The sequence below is a fragment of the Ornithorhynchus anatinus genome, chromosome X2, assembly GCF_004115215.2.
Source record: "Ornithorhynchus anatinus isolate Pmale09 chromosome X2, mOrnAna1.pri.v4, whole genome shotgun sequence".
NCBI lineage: Eukaryota > Metazoa > Chordata > Mammalia > Monotremata > Ornithorhynchidae > Ornithorhynchus > Ornithorhynchus anatinus.
The window spans coordinates 19,812,291-19,837,203 of NC_041750.1; the positions used below are offsets into that span (position 1 = coordinate 19,812,291).

The window sequence follows — 24,913 nt, forward strand, 5'->3', positions numbered from 1 at the left end:
CCAAAGCCTTAATTCCTTTCTGTTAACCAGCAATCTGACAAAATGCCCTTGGTAGTCAGTCAAATCCAGAGGGATTCATCTTCCAGAAAGGATGGAGGGAAAAGCGGCAGCAGTTTTCTTTGACCTCAGTGGTTCCTTCTGACTGGTGAATTAGAGAATTTATGCAAGAGAGTAAAGCAGAAGGGTGGACATAATAATAATGTTGGTATTTGTTAAGCGCTTACTATGTGCAAAGCACTGTTCTAAGCGCTGGAGGGAATACAAGGTGATCAGGTTGACCCTCATGGGGCTCACAGTCTTCATCCCCATTTTACAGATGAGGTCACTGAGGCCCAGAGAAGTGAAGTGACTTGCCCAAAGTCACACAGCTGACAAGTGGCAGAACCGGGATTAGTACCCATGACTTCTGACTCCCAAGCCCGGGCTCTTTCCACTGAGTCACGCTGCTTCTCTAACATGACATGAGTAGGGTGGATGTGGGAAGGGACGACAAAGGGAACATACACATTTAATTTTCAATGAAATAATTCCATTTAGTCTTAAGTCTCCCCTCTCTCCAGGTTGACTCAACCTGTAGGTATTGGTAGAGAGTTGTGGATCTGGATGGGTAATTAACAGTTTCTACCACTGAGAAGCAGCAAGGCCTAGTGGATTGACCACTTGTCTGCTGAGTGACCTTGGGCCAATCACTTCACTTCTCTGTGCCTCAGTTACCTCATCTGTAAAATGGGGATCGTGACTGTGAGCCCTGTGTGGGAGAGGGACTGAGTCCCACCTGATTTGCTTGTATCCACCCTAGTGCTTAGTACAGTGCCTTGCATGTGGTAAGTGCTTCACATATGCCAATAATTATTATTATTATCTGGATGGGTAATTGACAGTTTCTACCATTGACTGATACAGAGAAGGCAGGGAACGTGTCTACCAACACTGATATACTGTTATAGTGTACTCTCATTCACTTATTCAATCATATTTATTGAGCACTTACTGTGTGCAGGGCACCTACTAAACGCTTGGGACACAGTAAGCGCTCAATAAATATGACTGATTGATTGATAAAATACTTACGTGTGTGATGAAGAATGGTCAGCAATTACTCATTTAATCTTTGTAGGGGAGAAAACAGGTAAATAATGTAGCTAGATTTGGTCTCTCCAGTTTGACATCTCCCAGGAAGTTCCAGTTTACAATGAACGATCTCTAGTTCGGCCAAACTTCTGCCCCAAATCAGGAGAAATGGAGATTGGGGAAGGGAGGGACTGTCAGGCCCAATCATTTCTATGCTCCATCTTGTCTTCCAACAGTGGTCTTACCCCAGAAGTGTTCTAATGAAGGTCTGTGTCGACCTCCTGGGGGGCCAGGAGGGAGAAGGGGAAGAGTGAGGGGCAGCGGGGAAGGTTCCTATTCTCATTGTGGATTTGTACGTCTCAAATGCGGTTGTGATGATTCACAAATGTGAGTCAGGCTTGGGAAGCAGACAGGTAAGGGCGAGAGAACAATGAGTTAATCAGTGGTATTTATTGAGAGCTTACTATGTGCAGAGCACTGTACTAAGTGATTGGGAGAGCACTGCACAACAGAATTAGCAGACATGTTCCCTGCCATAATGAGCTTACATGGATCAGGGTTCACAATACAGTAGTTACCATGCAGGTCTCTAGCTCCAATCATGAGGATGCATGCTCAGTCTAGTCCTCTAGCCTGTAAGTTCCTTGCGGGAAAAGAAAGTGTCTACCAATTCTGTTATACTGTACTCTCCCCACATGCTTAGTACAGTGCCCTGCACACAGTAAGCATTCAATAAACACGATTGATTGAGGGATCATCACATGGTTCTTCCAAGGGGCCTAGTACTCCTCCTGGAGAAAGCAGATAAACCAGGGAGGATACAATGGAAGCATTTATCTAGACACACTCTGTATCCCAAGACACGAAGTTCGTTTCTACTGAGAGGAATGAAAATGAGATTCCTTTCACAATATAACTGCCTGCTTCAGGCTAGGGGCAGCCTGACTCCCCTGAATAAAGGGTTGAGCACACTCAAGCTCTCAGAGCTTGACATTTCTCCCAGAGATATGGAGGAAGAAAAGAGACAGATGAGCCCTCCATCGTGGAGAATGACTAGAGACAGTCCATTCTGATAGGCCAGAAAAGTTTGCCTTTTAAGAATCTCCTGAGAGCTGGCCAGCGGAGATAGGACACAGAGCCAGTCTCCAGTAGTCAGGCTACAGTAGCCAAACAGAGGCCCGCTGGTTGTAGATGGTCAAACAGAGTGTGGTGGCAAAAGAATATCTGGCTCCAGACCAAACTAAAATCTAAAGGTTTGTAGTGTGGCCAACCTTCTCTACGGTTGGGAAACCTGGACCACACTCATACCGATACCACAACTGGATCCTTGAGCAGTTCCATCAGTGTCATTCACAGGCCCTACTCGATATCAAACGGTGAGACAAGATCGCGAACGCTGACATTTTGGAACGCAGTCAGTGTCCTAGCTGTGGTCACCTTAACCCAGTTATGCTGGGTTGGACACCTGTGGAGAATAAATGACGGCAGTATAAACCAAACAACTGCCATACAAAGAACTGAAATGTGGAAACTGGGAAACTGAAAGTAAGGAGGTCAGAAGAAATGTTTCAGGGACACGATAAAATAAAGCTTCGAACGATGCTGCGTCCCAGCAGAAGACGGCAGCGGATAGACTAGCATGGTTCACTGCCATTGAAGAGGGAGTGGTTCTCTATGATCGAAAAGCTCGTAAGGAATGAGAGATGAGAAAAAAGAGAAAACAGTGCCAGGCACTGCAAATATTAGATATAACACCACAACAAGGGACAGTCTTTTGGTGTATAACATATGGCCAGAACTGTGGGTCCTGTATTGGCCTTTTCATTCACACACACACACACACACACACACGTGAATTTCCTAGTCAGCAGTGTCTTCTTCAAATATGAAAAATGGCTATCTTTCTGAATGACAGAATCTGGGCCCTGCCATGTTGCCTCTCATGCCTACAACGGGAATGGAAAAGCCTGTGATCAGTCTTACTGCTTGCAGAAATCTCAGAAAATCGCTTTTCCAAATATGCTAGCCCTGGGCACCTTGGCCAGTTCATTCCAGGCATAGGTACCTAAATCTTAGAGGAGATAGGGACCATGACTCATACAATCTTGCCAGCACTTGGACAACTCAATTAACTTTGCCCCTACAACTTTTTGGACGAGTCTTCCCTGCCCAATGGAGCTGGAAAAAAATTCAAAATGGCAGTTCCACTCTTTGCCCACTGACACAAAGATGTGGCCCCCGGCCCAGGGATCTGTCAGGGGTGAGCCATCCCTTTAGCTGCTCCCAAAGGGGCCTCCCCTCCATCTCTCCCTCGTGTCAGTTGTCAGAAGCAAGAAAGCATCATCACTGAAAGCTGGCCAGCAAAACCCCAACTGGACAGTACCCCAGGAAGGGGATTCAGCTCCGGCCTGGCCTAGCAAATGAACTGAGCGATGGGGATGGAGGAGGAAGATGATGACGTTGCTGCTTTCCTGGTCCTTGCAAGGGCTGGACATGGCAGTTCCCCCGGCTCCTCCACCCGTAACTGACCCCAGTGCCCAGCAAAGACCCAAAAGGATCAATGGAAGAGGAAGAGCAGCATCTGGTAGCACCTTTTCTTTCCTAATAATAGTAATAATAATAATAATACTATTTGTTAAACGGTATGCACTGCCTTAAGAGCTAGGGCAGATAATCAGGTCGGACACAGTCACTGTCCCACGTTAGAGGTCCCATACTAAGTAGGAAGGAGAACAGGCAATGGATCTTCATTTTACAGATGAGGAAACTGAGGCCCAGAGAAGTTAAGTGACTTGTCCAAGGTCACACGACAGGTAAGTGGTGGAGCCGGGACTAGAACCCACGTCCTCTGACTCGCAGGCCTGTGCTCTCTCTGCTAGGCCATGCTGCTTTCCAGCTTCTTTCTTCTCTCTCTTTCTCTCTATCTCTCTTTCCTCACCTCTCTCCCTCCACCCCACCCGATTTTCTGACCATGCTCTACCCCCTTGGAGTTCCACCCCCATAACTCCAAATGAAAAGCGGGCAGCCTCAATTGCAAGCTGCCTGACAAAAATATAGAGGACTAAGACCCTGATGGAACTGAGCCAAAGACAGAGGTGGAGGCTGGAGTTGTATGTTTAGTGGAAGGAAAGTACTTTCAAGGTCCTGAAACAAGAGTAGCAGCAGCGGGATGATCATTATATCATCATTATTATTATGATTAGATTTATGCTCCCTCAATCTCCAGAAAAGGAGATGGACCTTGACCCCACTATGAACAGAATTTCCAGAACCCCCAGAAAAGTCAGTCATTGGAATTGGTTATCCAGTCCCAGTTTTTTCCCCCCCACAAGAGTTTTACTTACCAGGAAGCCAGAGGTGCTGTCCAGGAGGCAGCGGACCCGACAGATGAAACAGCGGGTTAGAAACACCGAGTACTCCGTTGGCGTGCTGTTACACTCCTGGGCCTTGAGCAGCTTACTGAGAATACAGTCTTCTCCTGCCGACAACAAGGTGGAACAATTGGTGTCTGGAGCAGTGGAGAATTGAAACTCCAACTGCAAGAACGGTCACCCAGCTCAAGGCATGACCAAGAGGATTTGAAAACGACTCTTGTTTTTCAGCCCTTCAAGGAAGATGAGGGGGTGCAGCAGGTCTCTGGTGGCCACTGTTGCCAAGGCCACTGCTCTGGGCCTTTTCTCTGTGGCTTCTGCTGAGGAACCCCCATTGGCCCATACATCACTTTAGGTGTCTGGGACTTCCACTCCAGATCCTGCACCCTGAGGTGGCCCTGCCAGCAAGGGAACAGAGGCAGGCAGGGTGCCTGTGGGTGGGTGACCGGGAAGAGGAATTGGCAGGCGGCAAGAGAAATTGCCTAGGACCCAAAGAGGTCATAGAGATGGCAGTGGCCAGCTTTCTGTCTGGCAGATTGGCTTGGGATGCCACCCTCTAGCTCGTAAGTTAGAGGTGGCTGGTTGATGTTGGCATGGCTAAATTTGTCCCTATGGTGAAACTGGTCATGTTGAAGTGAGTGTCCCTCCCCGCTCAGGGTTCTTTTCTAGGTAGCACATAAAATGACCCCCCACGGCTTCTGGAAACTAAAGGAGGTGTAAGGACTCTCAATCCTCACTGTACAGTTGCTGGCACTGAGGCCCAGGGAGTCTAAGCGACTCATCTAAGGCCCTGCCGTTAGTTCCAGGGAGAGAATGGGATTTACACCAGAGACAAGGGGTAGTTTCCAATAGTCGATGAATACCCAGCTGTGTAATGCCATCACTAGCTGTCTCCAGGAGACAGATCCAAGATGCTCCAAAAAGAGCTGGGTAGAGAGACGTGACGGAGTCCTGGTTGGGAAGCAGCAGAGAAAACTGGGTGGAGATGAAGGCAGAAGAAAGGGACAGCATGAAAGGGTGAGGCGCAGATGAGGGGAAGGGAGAGGGAACGGGATGATGCCTCGGAGATAAGATCACGAACTGGCTTCACCCGGATGAGACAGGAACAGGAGAATCCAGGGCACTGTTGGAAGAATGGATCCAGAATTGCCTCTAGAGGCCTGAGCCCTTTTGGGAAGAAATACACTTTAAAGAACTAAAAAGGGTTAAAACAAGAATAAGAAGTGGAACTCCTCCAGCTAATCAGGCTTCTCCAGCTAGTCAGGGCTAGAGCTGCAGACATAACCAATTGCTGCTTCAAATGCAGTCAGGGGCTAGGGCAGATCCACGTACATGCACGACAACTCTTTAGTTCAGCTCTGGGGAAAGGACAGAAAGTGGTTTGTCCAACTGGAACTACTAGGAGGCAAGAAAAATGGAAGTGGCATCTCTCCGCTAGCAGTCTACCTAAGCCATGGCTGTGTGTTTCTGGTGGCATAGCAATGAACGATTTCCCCAAGATGCCAATGAATGAAGTTCCGGAAACCCCAGATCTACAGAGATCCCCATCACAGAGACTTGGGCTCACACAGACAGAAACTCAGAGGCAGGTATGGCTATCCAGAGCCACCCAGGTACACAAGGTTTAGCTGGACAGTTGGGGAAGGTCGAAAGGGGCTGGGGGAGATCAGAGATTCTGGGGCTGGGGATATTAGGAGGCTGAGGGTTGGGGTCCATTTCTGTGACATTTTTCCTGGGTTTCAACTGTTTGGTTACTACCAGGCCAGAGCAGATCTACCCACAAGGCAACTTGAACAAAATCCCCATCTTGATCATCCAGCGGAGAGCATCTGGGGCTGTTGCTCTCAAGAAGGGATTTCACACTGGCTCAGAGAATAATGATTATATTTGTTAAATCCTTAATATGTACCAAGCACTCTATTAAGCACTGGGATAGATTTGAGATAATCAAATTGGACACAGTCCCTGTCCCACATGGGGCTCACAGTCTAGGTAGAAAGGAGAACAGGTCAGATAGAAGGGATGCCCCCACTGAACCCCAAAGGTGTACTCCACTGTCCAGATCGACTCTCCTCCCCAGCTCCCACCCTCACCAGCATGGCCAGAGGTTGATGCTGGGAGAGGTGCGTGGGGGTGGCTATGGTGGCAATTTTCGGCAACATTGGTTGGGGCACCAGCATGTCTGGATTTAGAAGCAGAGAAGGGAGTTACCCGTGGGCTAATTTACGATACAGACATTTCTGCTCTACATGGTAGTTGCGTCTTGAAGAATCTCATGTTTTGGGGAGATTGTCTTCGAATAATCAATGGTTATTGAATCCATTGATTCAGTAGGAATCAGGGAACTAGAATGTAGAAGGTTTGAACACATGAATAATACAATATAATAATAACATAAGATATGCTTAGCATGGGACAAGTCTTATCTGCCACACAGATTTCTCCCTTTTTTTTGGTCCACCTTAGAAATGTTTTACATCTAGCCTTCAGGGTAATTTTACTCTATTAACCCTTGTAAAGCTGCAGTAACACAAAGGACCGCAGAGTACAGTAAGAAGTGTCATAGCATCACAACTTGATCAAGAACCATGCACATGCACACAACCCTTTCTTCCTACACCAAGCCTACTTGTGCCAACTTATAGGGTGTGAGATACCCAGAACAGATTTATGTAGCGAGAAGAGGATTCCTTAATACATCCATTGTGTTATATCCAAAATGTGTAATGAGAAGCAGCGTGGCTCAGTGGAAAGAGCACGGGCTTTGGAGTCAGGGCTCATGAGTTCAAATCCCAGCTCTGCCACTTGTCGGCTGTGTGACTGTGGGCAAGTTACTTCACTTCTCGGCGCCTCAGTTCCCTCATCTGTAAAATGGGGATTAAGACTGTGAGCCCCACGTGGGACAACCTGATTCCCCTATGTCTACCCCAGCGCTTAGAACAGTGCTTGGCACATAGTAAGCGCTTAACAAATACCAACATTATTATTATTATTATTAATGAAAACCCAGCTTACAGCAGAACAGATCGCATCTCTCATCAGACTCACCTGTTTCTGTCTGAAGTGGGCTGCCCAAATGCCAGCTGTGGGGGATTCATGGCCCAGTGAAGCTGTCTGCAGAAATCTTGACGGTCATCCACATGGATGTAATCGTATATGTTCTGGTGCATTACATCCGTCTGAAATAATTGTCACAGGGAATATTTGGTATTGTTGTTCTCACAATTTGGTTTTAGTCACTGAACTGTGTCTCACTGAGTGCACTCGCCTCCCCCGATCTGAATTTGCAAACTCTTTGCGAGCCAGGGTGAGCCTCAATTCCTTCACTGCAACTTCCAGGGACCAAAAACAGTGCAGGGCATGTAGTCGTGAGTTGAACAAACAGTTGTGATGATGTGGTAATATTTTAGCTATTCATCAAAGAAAATCCCTTGATTTACCTCATTTGTCGCTAGCTATAAAATCCAAGGATCTAAAATCTTCACAAAAAAGCCATTAGGCTTGGAGTTTAATGGAGGGATAAAACAAATATCATCCATCCGAAATGGTCAGATCACTCGGTAATACATCCTGTCCCCTGTCAAACCCTTGGTCTGAGAAGCCAATTTGTCAAAAAGCCCAGGCCTGGCAAAAGCTGAGGCAGGAAGGCAGGCAGACATTGACCTGGTTGTGGGGCAGGTGGGTACCCAGTTTGGAGGCTACCCTGGGCTTGGAGAGTTTCCTTGCTCCCTGTTCAGGAGAGGCTGGCATAAAGCCAGGTGTTTTTTCCCTGGAACACAGTCCGTTTCTGCTTGTTGAAGCTGCCATCTGGACCCCGCCTAGACCAGACCCAACAAGGCTTCTTGAGGTACCCCAGGGGCTGTTGGAAGTGGGATCTGATAATGTCACTGACCTCCTTTCCACTTTTTTTTAAAGGCTATTTGTTAAGCGCTTAACAGGCACTGTTCTAAGCACTGGGCTAAATACAAGATAATCAAGTTGGACACAGTTCCTGTCCCACATGGGGCTCACAACCTTAATCCCTATTTTACAGATGAAGTAACTTAGGCACAGAGGAAGGGAAGTGACTTGCCCAAGGTCACAAATTGTTATTTTTTATGAATAATAACATGGGCAACTCTTAAATTTTCCCAATCATCTGGGTAAAGCCCAATCATTGTCATCTTCACTGGATTCTACCCTACTCATCTCTCTTTATCATCTTTCACATCCTACTCTCTCTGAGACGCACACACAGGCAAACATAGCCAAAGTGACACACATCCCTCCTCACGCCCTGATGCGCATGAACAGGTGAAGAGACACACAAAACTATGTACACATCCACCCATATACACAGACAGAAGCACACCACCCACTTCTGCATTTTAGGGTCCTTAGGATACCATGAGTTCCATCCTAGAGTGCTGATGGATTCCTGGTGTGCAGAGGGGAGATAGAACAGGTTGATAAGACACTGGTGAAAGATGAGAAGAAAGAAGATAGTAAGAGGTGACTTACTCCCAGTATTGGAATAATCATCCCTAGATGACTGAGCACACAGAATGTGTGCAGAACACTGTTCTGAGCACCTATTTGTGGAGAGCACTGTATTAGGAGCTTGGGAAATATAAAGTAAAAATGTGATGCCTTTTCTGGGGAGTTTCAATGTAATGGGGAGACGGGTTGTTCTTTTAAATACCTTATGCTCAGCTAAATAACACTAGATGTACTATGTGCTGTTCTAGGTGCTGGGATAGATACAGTATATGCAGACTGGAGACAGTGCGTGTCCTACATGGGACTCACAGTCTAAGTAGGAGAGAGAGTAGGTACTGAAATCCCCATTTTACAGATGAAGAACTGAGGGACAGAGAAGTCAAGTTACTTGGCCAAGAACATGCATAGGCAAATGGGAGAGCTGAGATTATAACCCAGGTCCTCCGACTCCCAGGCTCTTGCTCTTTCCACTAGGTCACACTGCTTCCTTTTTTTTAAAGAAAAAATCACTCTCAGGAATTTGGTATGAGGCACCCAGTCCACACCCTCAGGCTCTGCTGTTACTCTCTCGTCATCTTTAAATTGGTATTACCCCAACCTCCCCCCAGTCAGAGATGTTCTGGCTGGGGCTTCTCCAGAGGCAGTGGTGGGAAGCCTACTCCACTGCAGTGTGGAGGGAGAATTGCACTGTGGGTGGGAGAATGTCACCAAGCCCTTTCCCACATCCCTGCCTTTTGCCTGGAACTCAGTCTTTATTAACTTTTTGGACTTCCTGTTCCTTGCTCAATTCCTCCCTGCCACTGGTTGTGCTCCAGTTGATGATATCAGATTAGAGATTTCCAATTTATGTAAAATAGCTTTTTCTCCAGGAGAGTCCCTGAGAGCGAGCAGGTTGCCAGGCCTCAAAATTTCTGAAAATATTTACTAGAGTGACTGATTTAGCCTGGACTGTCACAGCCTCTCTTCCTCCTCATCCCTGCTGGAACGGGCCCTGGGAAGAGAAGGCAGAAAATCATGGGGAGTTTGTATGAATAGCAGCCTGGAGCACACACACGTGTGTGGTTTGGAGGCAAGGAGTTGCTGGAGGTGATGGCATGGTGTATCTGGGGCATCTCCAGCACAGAGAACAGCACGTCTGCATTTGCTATGTTCCAATTTGGAGGCTTGAACGTGCTCTGGAGCAAGCATTCTGCCTTATCAGGCAGTCTCTCAGCACCTGGCTATGATCCCAGACCTGCAGAACCGGTTGCTCCAAGTGACCAGGGTGGGCAGGGACGAGGCACCTGAGGCCAACCTGGGGCCTGACCAATTTACACTTGCTCTCCAGGAAGGAACACACAGGAAGCTGCCATTTGTTAAGCATAATTGGCAAGCACTTAACGAATACTGTTAAAGAAGATTTCCCAGTTTCCATTCAAGCAATAGTATTTCTTGAATGCTTACTTCATTCATTCATTCAATCCTATTTACTGAGTGCTTCCTGTGTGCAGATCACTGTTACTAAGTGCTTGGGAAAGTACAGTACAGCAATAAAGAGAGGGCAATCGCTGCCCGCAACGAGCTCACAGTCTATGGGTGGGGAGACAGACCGATTCAAATAAGCAGACATCAATATAAATTACTGCATGCAGAACACTGTACTGAGCACTTAGGAGAGTAGAATAGGGAGGCATGATCCCTGCCCTCGGGGAGTTTCCAGTCCAGCCAGGGACTTGGACACTAAAATCAGTTACACATAGGGGAAGCCACAGAGTTTAAAGGCATGTTTATAAGAGCTCTGATGGAAGGGGTTGGGTTAGGGTGAGCTCCTAAGTGCTCAGAGCAGGGAAGACTCAAGTGCATAAACAAGCCAGTAGGTGGAGACATGATTTGGGGGAATCCCTGGCTCTTCTCTACTGGCTTCATTTTCCTGATGCCTCCACCAACTTCTTCTTTCTCTCTCTACCTCCCCCTCTTCCTTCTCTTTGTCTTTCTCTCTCTGTCCATCTCTCCTTTCAGTGAGACTAGTTCTCCCTTGGTCCCTGAGCACCCTGTCCTGATAGTAAGGGTGCTTTGGGAGAGGCCCACGCTCTCTCCAAGTCCTGAGTTTGTGTAGACCAGCACAGCAGCAAATGCCCACACTGTACCCTACCCAACGCGCTGGGAATTGGTCATACCCGCCTGTCCCATCCAGTCCTCCTCTGGACGGGGCAGGCGCTAGCTCCAGGGCATGAGAAGGCCTTTCTTGGGCACAAGTGCCACAGCTGCCCACAGCCTTTGCCCCACAGGTGGGACAAAGTGGTGATTTCTCCACGGGGTGATAGCCAACTGCCTCTGGCAAGACTGGAGCTTCCCCTAAACTTACCAATTTTTAAGAGGAGATAGTCTCTTATCAGCCGCCTGTCTGCCCTGCCTTGAATTGTATATTCCATTATTCATTCAGCATATGAATGAATACATATGTTACAACCTCATTTTTCCTCTGGCTCCACTCTTTGTTTAAGCCTGTCATTTATGCCTGTCCATTTCATCTCCCTTTTCAGAATTGAAACTCCTTGAAGTCAGGCACCATGTGTTTTGCTTCTGGTGTACTCTCCCAATTCCACAATACAGTGCTTTGCACTTAGTAGGTGCTTCATAAATACCACTGATTGACCATATGCCCTTTTTGCCCTGGGCTGCTGAGAGCATGGGTCCTTGGGAGTTGACACAGTCTCCTGCCCCAGCTGGGGGTACCATGTCCACCCGCCCCCAGGCCAGTGCTGCCTGGAGGTGAGAGGAATCAGAAATTCAAAAATATCTAGGAATGTGTACACAGGAGATAGGATTTTCAACCAAACTCTGAGAAAATGGGAAAAGTCATTGCGATCTAATGCCTCAAACTGAAACTGACCACCAGCCCTGTCATGGAAGGTAAGTGGAAAGGCACTCGGAAAATTTGAGGTTTTCTCTTTCTGAAACTAATGACAGTGGTAAACATTTACAAAAGTAAACAAAAGTAAATGACAGTGAAGAGTCCTCAAGATTTTATTTTGCTTCATTTACCTGATGAAAGCCCAGATAGTCCACAATAGTTGATGATGCATAAAATATCATTCCTTCGGCACTCACCACCAGAGCAAAACCATTTAAAGACTGAAAAAAAGGATAAAAATGATCATTTGAAGCACCAGAAAATACTATCGTGTCACATGATTTAAAATTGCCATCATTTGCATTTCCACTTTTAACCCTATTTTTTCTCTTTGCAGTTTGTTCCAAAACGATTAGAAGATTCCACTCATTTTCTTGGGTGAATTGTGAAATTAGTCAAGGCTATGGAAACTTAGTTAATAGTTCCCGAAATTTTAGTCATGGATTATTCATCATGCAGTTGGATAAATAATGAGTTCGGTTTACCAATGAGGAGGAAATGTGACAAAAAGGAAACCTGGTTGTGTTCTGTGTTTGGGCTGCTCACGCCCTTGGTCTCATGTCCCATACGGGGCTCAAAGTGGAGTCTCCTTTGGTGACTCTTCCTGGCTTTTAGCACAAGGTAACCACATTTTCTCAAATGCACAGCAGGACAAGGGGTGGGGGTTTCTAGGAAGGGGACCAGTAGGGGAGGAAAAAAAAAGAAAAGGGAGGAGACACACAAACATGCAAACACACACACTTTGAGCTGGCAGAGGCAGCAGACAGATGCACACACAGTCTTTCCCTTTGGAAGCAGCATGGCATAGTGGATAGAGCACAGGCCTGGGAGGCAGAAGGTCACGGGTTCTAATCCCAACTCCACTACCTGCCTGCTGCATGGCCTTGGGCAAATCGCTTAACTTCTCTGTGCCTCAGTTACCTCATCTGTAAAATGGGGATTAAGAGTGTGAGCCTCACGTGGGACAGGGCCTGCGTCCAACCTAATTTGCTTGTATCCACCCCAGCGCTTAGCACGGTGCCCAGAACATAGTAAGCACTTAACAAATACCACAGTTATTATTTCCGCCTAACAATTAAAACAACTAAAAGCCAGTACTCATCCCGGCTCCGCACCTGTCAGCTGTGTGACTTTGGGCAAGTCACTTGACTTCTCGGTGCCTCAATTACCTCATCTGTAAAATGGGGATTAAGACTGTGAGCATCACGTGGGACAACCCGATTACCTTGTATCTACCCCAGCGCTTAGAACTGTGCTTGGCACATAGTAAGCGCTTAACAAATACCAACATTATTATTATTATTAGCAGTTTGAGTCCCAGTTCTGCCACTGGCCCACTGTGTGATCTTGGGCAACTAACTTAAACCTCTCTGAGCTTCGGCTTCCTCGTCTGTAAAATGGGGATAATATAGATTATGAGCCTCGTGTGGAATAGGGGTGCATCTGATTAGACACGCGCAGTGGCAAAGATGATGCTTTGACACAGAGAGAAGCTCATTCGAATGGTTGTGCCAAGTGATTATAACACGCCAGTGCATACTACTCGGGCTCAGGGGCTGATGTGGGCAGAGCAGGAAGTGACCAACACCAGTCTACGCTCGCAGTACTCACCCAAACACAAACCACAGGTGATAAAAATGTGAGAATGAGTGCGGGGGAAGGGTTTTCTTGCCCGCAGAGGCTCTGACCCCTGATCAATCGATCAGTTGAATTTATCATCAATGATATTTATTGAGCGCTTACTGTGTGCAGACCACTGTATAATAAGTGCTTGGCGAGTACAATAAAACTGAGTTATTAGGAATGTTCCCTGCCCATAAAGAGCTTACATTCTAGAGGACTGGTCCCACTTTTTATATTTTTATGAAATGTTCTTCCCTTGACGCTGTTTAGTGCCATTGTTCTTGTCTGTCCGTCTCCCCGATTAGACTGTAAGCCCGTCAAACGGCAGGGACTGTCTCTATCTGTTGCCGACTTGTTCATCCCAAGCGCTTAGTACAGTGCTCTGCACATAGAAGCGCTCAATAAATACTATTGAATGAATAAATACTATTGAATGAACTTTTTGCCACTGGAGTTTGGGCACTGGGCTTCTGGTCTCTTGGTATTGGGTAGCGGGGGGGGGGGGGTGTCTTTTGACAGAGTTTACCCTACCAGGGACAAGGCTCTGCGGAGACCCACCCAATAAACTCAGCTTCATTCACATTATGGGTGTTGCTGTGAAATAACTGCTCAGCTAGGGAGCTGGGGAAGAAGTGTGTCGGGCCATGGCTAACAGTTTCATTTTCCTAAGTTTCTGTTGTCAGTTCCCTCTCTCTGCTTATATTCTTGATTGCCAGCCCCTTGAGGGTCAGAGACCATGTTTAATTTCCATCCATGTAGAGCTCGGGCCTGGAAGTCAGAAGGGTCTGGGTTCTAATCCTGACTCTGCTATGAGTCTGCTGTGTGACCTTGGGTAAGTCACTTACCTTCTCTGTGCCTCAGTTATCTCACCTGTAAAATGGGGATTAAGACTGTGAGCCCTATTTAGGACCGGGACTGTTTCCAACCCAATTTGCTTGTATTCACCCCGATGCTTAGAACAGTGCTTGGCACAGAGTATGTGCTTAACAAACACCGCAGTTACAATTATTGACAGTAAGTGGCCAATAAATATGAATGATTGATTGAAAAGCAGCTTGAGAAGCAGCTTGGCGTATGGATAGAGCACAGTCCTGGGACTCAGAAGGACCTGGGTTCTAATCCCAGCTCTGTCTGCTGTGTGCAACCTTGGATAAGTCACTTAAATTCTCAGTGCCTCACAGTTGCCTCATCTGTAAAATGGGGATTAAGATTGTGAGCACCAATCTGGCACATGGACTGTGTCCAACTTGCTTAGCTTGTATCTACCCCAGTGCTTAGCACAGTGCCTGACACATTGTAAGCACTTTACGGATACCATTAAAAAAGGACAACTAGAGAGTGGTGAAAGCTCTCAGCCTTTCCACTTCAGAAGTGGCTGGGTAACGTTAATATTTTCTTGCTTCTGGAGCCTGCTGATTGTGTTTGCCTTTCATTTTCCCCTCTGGGATCCCCCCGCCCCCATCCTTGGGACCTCCAAATTTCTGCTTCCCTTGATTCTCTGTTCTGCTCTTTTCAATTCTTCTGAATTCATACTTTCACAGACACTCATCTTCTGACAAATATAGGGCTCTCCTTCTGGTTTGAAGATAATGCTACTACAGTGGGAAGCAGCATGAATAAAGAGCACTGTCCTGGGAGTCAGAGGACCTGGGTTCTAATCCTGGCTCTGCCCACTTGACTACCATGTGACTTTGAGCAAGTCATATAACTTCTCTGGGCCTCAGTTTCCCCATCTGTAAAATGGGGATCCAATATTTGTTCTCTCTCCTATTTAAAGACTGTGAGCCCCTTGTGGGACAGGGACTGTGTCCCACTTGATTATAGTGTATTTACTCCAGTGCTTAGTACAGTGCTAGGCACTTAGTAAGTGCTTAACAAATACCACAGTTATTATTATTATTACAGTGAAACTGTATTGGTGGATGCAGGGTAACTGAGAGGACTGTCTATTCCACATCCTGGGCATATAAAGATTGCCCTCAATAATAATAATAATTGTGGTATTTGTTAAGTACTTACTATGTGCCAAGCAAACCAGGTTGGACACAGTCACTGCCCCACATGGGGTTCTCAGACTCTTGATGCTTATTTGTTATCCACAGGGCTGAGCACTGTTTTCAATCTCCTTGATGTCATGATCTTCCAGACACCTCTGAACTAAGGCAGTCACTCTGTTTCCAAGAACCTTACCCTGGACTGCTATGTCTTCAGTGGCTACCTCTCAGGGCTCCACTGTTTTGCTACATCATTTGAGGTTTTGCTTCATTTCCTCTTTCTGTACACTCTGCTTGCAATTATCCCATTTTAGCTCCTACTGAGCAGTGTTTGGGTCTCCTTCTGTCATCCATTCTCCTCACATTTCCTGCCCAGTGAAAGTGTGAAGTGATGAGCATTCCTTCAGTGGTAGTTGCTTCAATTCAATTCAATTGCTTCAGTAGCTCCTGCATTCCAGGACCTATTGGTGTGTGATCCTGTCTTGCCGACTTAATGTTAAGTATGGCGTGGTATTGAGATTCAGGACAAATTAAAGGCATTTAGAACAGTCCTAATGCCCACCTTTCTTTATGGCCGTGAGACAGACACTTTCGACTTTAGAACAATGTCACTAATACCACTTACCTGCACCATTGATTGCCCTTGGAATAAGAGTGTTTAATTAAAAACTTGACCAAGAAGGTTATCGGGAAATGTTAGGTGAGATTGAGGAAGCTGCAAAATTAGGGTAAGTGGTAATAATTGGGAGACTTTAATTATCCTCACATGGATTCATCGAATAACTTATCAGGAAGAGGAGTAGAAAATGGCTTTCGGATAAGATAAACAACTTTCTGTACCAGCTAATGAATGAGGGAAAATAATGTACTGGATTTAATTCTAAGTAGCCGACAGGCGCTGGTGAATTTATTCATTCATTCGTTTAATCATATTTATTGAGTGCTTACTGTGTGCACAGCACTGTACTAAGCATCGGGAAAGTCTAATACAACAATAAACAGTGAGTGATATTCCCTGCCCACAACGAGCTCACAGTCTAGACTGGGGGAGACAGACATCAATACAAGTAAATAAAATTACAGATATGTACGTAAGTGCTATGGGGCTGGGAGTGGGGAAGAGCAAAGGGATAAGTAAAATTACAGATATGTACATAAGTGCTATGGGCTGGGAACGGGGAAGAGCAAAGGGAGTCAGGGTGACACAGAAAGGAGTGGAAGGTGAGGAAAAGTGGGACTTAGTCTGGGAAGGCCTCTTGGAGGAGATGTGCCTTCAATGAGGCTTTGAAGCAGAGGGAGCGTCTAAGTGGGCTAGTCTTTTTACAATAACATTTACCCTTCTCAAGGTGGGGGAGGAGGGAGATGGAAAAGAGAGGAGTGGATAAGGAGCTGCTAAAAAGGGAATGCAACGAATATTTAACCTTGGAAAAGGAAATTGAAAAAAGGTGGACTGCAGTAAGGAAGGGGTGGTGTCCAGAATTTAGTACAGTGCCTGGCACATAGCGCTTAACAAATACAATCATCATCATCACCATGTTTGGCCCCAGGTAAAATGCATGTACACACTAAAACTCCATGTGATCAAATTGAAACTCTGTATGGCTAACAGACAGATAAGAGAGGCCATCAGAGAGGGAAAATCCATCCTTTAACAAATGGAAACTAAATCGAGGAGGATGGAAAAGCAAGGCACAAGAGAGACAGACAGTCCAAACAGGAGTTTGAAGAGCACCTTGCGAGGGATGCCAAAACCAATACGAAAGATTCTTCAATTATACCCAAAGAGGGTTAAAAGTTAGTTAAGTTCTAACTCAGTAACACTGATCAACTGGGTCGACTGGGTGAATAGATTTTTCTTTTGTGGATCTGGAGTTTTTGGGTTGGGTAATAATTATGGCACTTGGTAAGTGCTGATTATGTGCTGAGCACTGTTCTAAGAACTGGTGTAGATACAAGTTAATCAGGTTGGACACAGGCCCTGTCTCATGTGGGGCTCACACTCTTAATCCCAGTTTACAGATGAGGAACTGAGATACAGAGAAGTTTAATAATAATAATAATAATGTTGGTATTGTTAAGCGCTTACTATGTGCAGAGCACTGTTCTAAGCGCTGGGGTAGACATAGGGGAATCAGGTTGTCCACATGGGCTCACAGTCTTAATCCCCGTTTTACAGATGAGGTAACTGAGGCCCAGAGAAGTTAAGTGACTTGGCCACAGTCACACAGCTGACAAGTGCGGAGCTGGGATTCGAACCCATGACCTCTGACTCCAAAGCCCGTGCTCTTTCCACTGACCATGCTGCTTCTCTAAGTTAAGTTATTAAGTTAAGTTAGTTAAGTTAAGTGATTTACCCAAAGTCACACAGCTGACAAGTGGAGAAGCTGGGATTAGAAGTCAGGTCCTTCTTACTCCCAGGCCATGGTCTATGATCTGGGGCAGCTTGGGTATGGGTGGTCTGCAGATGTGAGGCAGGTAGGGCTACTATTTTTAGTACCCATATAGGTCTCTAACTAACTGTTTTTTTGTGCAGTAGGTGGTAAAAAAAATTATGGAGACCAAAAATATAGGTTCAAGAAGAGTTTGGATAAACTAATGGAACTAAATGATGTCAGAACTGTAGACTGTAAGCTCCTTGTGGGCATGGATTGTGTCTACCAACTCTATCGTATTGTACACTCCCAAACATTAGTATAGGTGCCATTTTTTAAAAATCAAGGATCTTTAGGATGGAGAAGAAAGAAATGGGGGTTAGGAGACCGGGAGGTAGATTTCTTTTGTGATGTCCAGTGAAGCCAACAGAAGAAAAGAGCCAAACTGCAGGACTACAGACTGAAAAGAAGGGAAAATATCGTGCTGGTGAGAAATGTTTAATGTTGGCATGCGTTGCTGAGGAAAACTGTAGAACCTTCTCACTGAAAATCATTTAACGGTAGCTGAGATTGTCACCTATGTGGAATGGTTAAGACCTAGTCCTGGATGAAGACAGCGGGTTGGACTAGATCACCCCTTGAGTTTGGGATTGGAATGCTCCTACTTCCCTTGAAGTTAAACATTTTATGGAAGAGATTGGGATTATTACACTTTTTACGGAATCCATAAACAGCTAATAATTCCGATCACCTGACTCTGCACACCCAGTATGTGAAACAGAAAACGAACAGCACACTGTGAAGGGAAGCAATCCCAGATAATCCAAGATCTGACTGACCCTGGAAATGTAGTGCCCCACTTGCGTGACTTAGCAAGCTGTTCACAGCAAGCCTGGCTGCAGGCCTTCACTGCTGTGTTCCGGTTACTATAGTGATGGGTTCTCAAGGGATCCCAATGCAAGGGCTTTTTCCTTTATTCCAAGGAAGAGAAATGAGAGATGTTGTTTAGAAATTGTTCCTTTTTTCCTCCTCTTTTTTTTTTCCGTGCCATGACCTTGACTAAAATATCTTTGAAGTATTTGCTGGCTGATTTTCTGCTTTGGAACTAGGAAAGTATCAGGATATTTCAAGGCTCTTGCCAAAGGAAGTCCATCTCCCTTCGAAGACCTATTCATTTAAAGATAAGGGCCTTTGAACCGGTGTCCTGAGAGTTAGTTTCTAACAGTCCCCAAAGGTACCAGCCAACACTGCACTTGCTTTGAGGTGACACCTAGATCATTCCGGGGTTAACGTCAGGTGCCGGTCTCTGGGACTGCGTGACTGAATCTAGATGTTCAAAAAGGAATGTGGCCTAAAGTTGGGGCCAAACCTTTTTTTTCCACTTGGAAAGTGATTTCATTTTCCACATAGAATGTCGAATTCAAAAAGAAAATAAACAACTGAATCTGATGCATATTTAAAAGACTGCCCCACATGTTTCAGAGTATTTGCAGAGATGACTCTGGATCAAGAACTCATCTGTCATTGAATCCATATGACTTGCCAAATGGCCCTGTACAGCTTTTTTGCTTTTTTCTTGTTTCAGCCCGACCAATTAAAATTATGGTTGTTTTTAGTTGTGACTAATCTCATAAATCTTTTTTTAAAGGAAAAGTTTTCAATACGCAAGCCTTGAAATATCTTTGGTCTTTGAAGTATTAATAGTATGCTGCCATGAGCATGTGAAATCCCCTTCACTGGGGAAGTCTGTGGCTAGAAAGCTGGAAGCAATAATCCCTCAGAAGGGAGTGAAGCTTCTGCCCATGTCCAAGGCCCGAAGGTTATCGTGGCAGTCCCAGTTCTGCTTCCTGACTTCTTATGGTTCCATGACAGCAAGGCATCTCTTTACTTGGTGTCGCATACACACACCATACCGTATTCGATGTGGACCTGCCTCCCATTGCCCACAAAGCCTTTTGACGTTCTCTGGTTCTGACGACCTCTAGACCGTAAGGTCATTGTGGGCAGGGAAGCTGTCTGTTCTACTGTTATATCGCATTTCCCAAGTGCTTAGTACAGTGCTCTGCACATGGTAAATGCTCATAAATAGGAGCAGCATGGCCTAGTGGATAGAGCATGGGCCTGGGAGTCAGAAGGACTTGGGTTGTAATTCCGGTTCTGCCACTTGTCTGCTGTGTGACTTTGGGCAAGCCGCTTCACTTCTCTGGGCCTCATTACCTCATCTGTAAACGAGGGATTAAACTGTGAGCCCATGTGGGACAGGAAACTGGTGTCCAACCTGACTTACCTTGTACCTACCCCAGTGCTTAGAACAAGTGCTTGACACAAAGTTAAGCTCCTAACAAATACCACCACCATCGTCATCATCATCATCATCAATAAATACGAATGACCAGCTGACTGATGACCACCGTACTTGAATTCCAGAGATCCGTCGTACACTGATTGTCGCCAAAATCCAGGATCTGTAAGTCCATTTGGCTTTAGGTCCAAATCGCCACAGGTAAGGGCAGTTCCCTCTCCACTTCTTTCTCCCCTCTCGCCACTTCCGCCTACCACTCCCAGTCAGTGACTTGTGCACTCCGTGTTCTCCTTGCTGGCAGGGGCCTCGGAAAGGAGGCACGCAGGTGGGGCGGGACAGAAATAACAATAATAAAAATAATTATGTACTTGGGCTGAAGATCACATCTCTCCCACTCCGATTCTGTGTTACCTTCTGTGGAAATTAGAGAAGCCCATTCAGCCCCTCTCCTTCCCTGGTTTCTCATTTATTAACTGCAGCCGCAATATGCTTAGTCTCCCATCTCAGTTCTCGGCTGCCTCTGGAAGGTGCAGAGAACTGGAAACTCCTTCAGGGCAGGGATTTTGTCTACTTTGTTGTACTTTCCCAAGCAGTTAGTACAGTGCTCTCCACAAAGTAAGCACTCAATAAATACCATTCGTTCATTGACTGTTTGCTGTTCTTTACCCATAACTGGAAATGCTCCTGGGCTGAAGTGGCAACAAAAGCTGACAGAGTCCAGCAAAAGGGAAGGGGGCTGGATCAAACAGATCGGCTCACTGCTGGTTGGGGGCAAGTGCTGCGGGGCTAAGGGAGGGGTGAATAAAGGCTGCCAAATCCAAGTAGAAGAGTGATGTAGAAAGGGAGTGAGAGAAAAGGAAATGAGGGCTTAGTCAGGGAAGGCCTCTTGGAGGAGATGTGCTGTTAATAAGGCTTTGAATGCAATTATCTGATAACTGCCTAGTGTGCTTCTGCAAAGTGGCCATCCATCCAATTTTAAACAGGACAGTCTAGTTTTCAGCTGGTCTGTCTCCTGTCAGCAAAGCAGTGTCCGTATTCTTAGGTGCCATTGGGGCCATCTTATTCACACATCAGCACAGCAAGAGTGGCTGCACTGTCCATATCCATTTAACGAGTCACAAGACAGAAAAGGGAAAGTAATAATGATAATAATTATGGTATTTGTTAGTTGATGGGAGTGGGAAAAATCAATAAATAAGAAGGCTGGCCTTGGTGACAGGTGGCACTGTGCCACCGAATTACATTAGACGTTACAGCAATCGTTTGACGAATGCAATTCGGAGATTCGGCCATGGTGGTCTGATACTTTAGCCCAGGCTATAACCAACCCGCACAGTACTTCCAACCCAGGGATGAAGCTGTTTTTGTCTGACACCCTGACAGTCCAAAATAACATTGAAACATGCCTAAGTAGATGAAGAAATTATGATCTTACGAAGTTATCTTATGAAATTATGAAGGCACAGCTCCTCAAGAAGCCTTCCCTGACTAAGCCCTCCTCTCCTCTTCTCCCACTCCCTTCTGCACCACTCTTACTTGCTCCTTCATTCATCCTCCCTCCCATCCCCACAGCACATAGGTATATATCTGTAATTCATTTCTTTATTTATCGATTTATATTAATGTCTGTCTCTTCCCTCTAGACTGTGAGCTCCTTGTGGCAGGAATGTGTCTGTTGTTATAGTGTAACTCGCCCAAGCGCTAATACAGCGCTTTGCACACAGTAAGTGCTCAATAATGCAATTGAATGAATGACTTAGGGGTACAAAAGAACTCCGACAGCATAAAGGCAAGATACCCCACTGAAGCTCACAATCCTCCTTAAGAAAGTGCAGGTCAAACAGGATTCTCCCCTGCGCCCACTTCTGTGTTAGTACCACGGACTGACCGCCCGGGGGGCGCCATCCGCACGAAACCAGAGCTCTGCAGAAGTTTGCCCTGTCCACTCACCTTCACTTCATTCTCATTTATTCAATCGTATTTATTAAGCGCTTACGGTGTGCAGAGCACTGTACCAAGCGCTTCTCGAATGCTGCCCGCCCAAGTTCTGACATTGTTATTGACTGGTCCATCATAAGTCTGTTCTCTGACCATTTGAATTATTAATCAATCAATCAATCAATTTTTTGAGCGTGCGTTATGTGCCGAGCACTGTACTATGCACTTGGGAGAGCACAGTACAGCAGAGTTAGCAGACACATTCCCTGCCCCAAAGCGAGGTTACGGTCCAGAGGGGGAGACAGGCATTAATTATGGATAAATAATCTGTAGTATATAATTTAAAGATCTGTGCATAAGTGCTTTGGGGTATCACAATGTCTGAAGGTCACAGATCCAAACGCAAGAGATGATGCAGAAGGGACAGCGAGCCAGGAAAAATGTGTTTATTGTTGTACTGTACTCTCCCAAACGCTTAGTACGGTATTCTGCACACAGTAAGCGCTCAAATAAATTCGATTATATGACTGAAAAGGGGGCTTACTCAAGGGAAGGCCTCTTGGAGGAAATATGACCTTAATAATGCTTTGAAGGTGGAGAAGAGAGGTGGCCTTCCACTTAAGGATGGGGAGGGAGTTCCAGGCTAAGGGAGAGGATGTGAGGAAGAGGGCGGAGGTGACCATAGAGGAGATTGGGAGCACAGTGAGTAAAATGGTGCTAGAGGACCAAGAGTGTGCGGGCTAGGCGGTAGTAGAAGAGATAGGAGGCCAAGGAGGTCGACGATGAGGCAGATGCCAATAATCAAGGAGAGAGAATAATTGGCCTTGGATCAGCGTGGTACCAGAATTCAGGTTATTCTTTAACCTAACTAGATCTCCTAATGAAGAGTGTCCTATGACTCCACAGCTCTCCCCAGATTTGATGTAGGGGCACGAAGTGAGAGGAAACACAGGTACATTAAAAGAAAGAGATCTTTGAGAATCTGTCAGATGCTCTAGATGTTTTTTGGGAAAAGATATGGGACCAACTGAAACAAAAAAATAATAATAATGATAATCGTGGTATTTGTTAAGAACTTACTATGTGCCAAGCCCTGATCTAAGCACTGGAATAGATACAAGGTAATCGTGTTGGACACAGTCCCCTGTCCCCTATGGGGCTCACAGTCTTGATCCCACTTTATAGATGACAGATACAGAGAAAATTCAGTAACTTGCCCAAGGTCACACAGCAGACATGTGGCACGAGCTGGGATTAGAATTCAGTACAGGTTCTGGTGGTTGTGCTTTGAGAGCATGACCATCAGCCTTCTGAATTCCTATCTCAGAGCCTTGGGATGGGGTATAGACATATGAATTGGAAAAGTTTTCCAATTCTGTTGCCGAATTGTACTTTCCAAGAGCTACAGTGCTCTGCACACAGTAAGTGCTCAATAAATACGATTGAATGAATGAATGAATGAAAAGCAAGTCACAGGTCCAGGATCCCTCACCCCTATTCCAGCTGTCCTCCATCTTGAATCCTTTCTACCAGCGTGGAAGTTCAGAAAGTTGCCTAGGACCATGGCTTTACACGAAGTACCAAAGTAAGCACAGTGTGGCCTACTGGATAAGAAGCATGGGTTTGGGAGTCAGATGACCCTGGGTTCTAACCCCAGTTGTATGACTTACCTGCTGTGTGACCTTGGACAAGTCACTTAACTTCTCTGCTCCTCAGTTTTGCTCAACTGCAAATGGGGATTAGATACCGTTCTCCCTCTCTTACTTAGACTGTAAGCTCAGTGTGGGCAGGGAAACTGGTCGACCAACTCTGATAATAATAATAATTATGATATTTGTTGAGTGCTTACTACGTCCCAGTTACTGTATGAAGAGGTGGCAGAGATACAGGCAAATCAGGGGTGGACACAATCCCTGTCCCACATGGGGCTCAAGTCTCATCCCTCATTTTACAGATGAGGTAACTAGGCACAGAGAAGTAAAGTAATAATAATAATAATGTTGGTATTTGTTAAGGGCTTACTATGTGCCGAGCACTGTTCTAAGCGCTGGGGTAGATACAGGGTAATCAGGTTGTCCCACGTGAGGCTCACAGTTAATCCCCATTTTTACAGATGAGGTAACTGGGGCACAGAGAAGTTAAGTGACACCCACAGTCACACAGCTGACAAGTGGCAGAGACAGGATTCGAACTCATGACCTCTGACTCCCAAGCCCGTGCTGCTCTCCACTAGAGCCTCGTTGCCTGAGGTCACACAGCAGACAAGAGAGGGAGCCGGGATTGGAAGCCATGACCTTCTGATTCCCAAGGCCATGCTCTATCCACTATACCATTCTGCTTCCCTATATTGTAAGTCTCATTCATTCATTCAATCGCATTTATTGAGGCCACCTATTGGTGTGCAGAGCACTGTATCCCGGCTCCGCAGCTAGTCAGCTGTGTGACCTTGGGCAAGTCACTTAACTTCTCTGTGCCTCAGTTACCTCATCTGCTCAAATGGGGAATTAAAACTGTGAGCCTCACGTGGGACAACCTAATCACCTTGAATCCCCCCAGCGCTTAGAACAGTGCTTTGCACATAGTAAGCGCTTAACAAATACCACAATTTATTTATTTATTTATTTACTAAATGAATTTGGAGAGTACAAGACTAAGCAGACACATTCCCTGCCCACCCAAGCACTTAGTGCAGTGTTGTGCAAACAGTAAGCATTCAGTAAAATATGATTGATTGACACAGACTGGCAAGTCCCAAGTGGGGACAGGGACTGTGCCCGCCCTGATTGATTTGTATCTACCTTCGGAGCTTAAAACAGTGCTTAGCACATTGTTATAGTGATTAACACTATTAAAAAACAAAACCCAAAAAA

The 24,913-nt window shown here is 45.8% G+C and overlaps 1 protein-coding gene across 1 annotated transcript in view; it reads right to left on the reverse strand.

Moving 5' to 3' along the window:
* AHRR (aryl-hydrocarbon receptor repressor) overlaps window positions 1-24,913 on the reverse strand; it is a 127,417-nt gene that overhangs the window by 14,397 nt on the left and 88,107 nt on the right. The window contains 4 exon segments of the mRNA XM_029053542.1: window positions 4,416-4,549; window positions 7,491-7,515; window positions 7,517-7,621; window positions 11,946-12,035. Coding sequence (XP_028909375.1) covers window positions 4,416-4,549; window positions 7,491-7,515; window positions 7,517-7,621; window positions 11,946-12,035 — 354 coding nt within the window.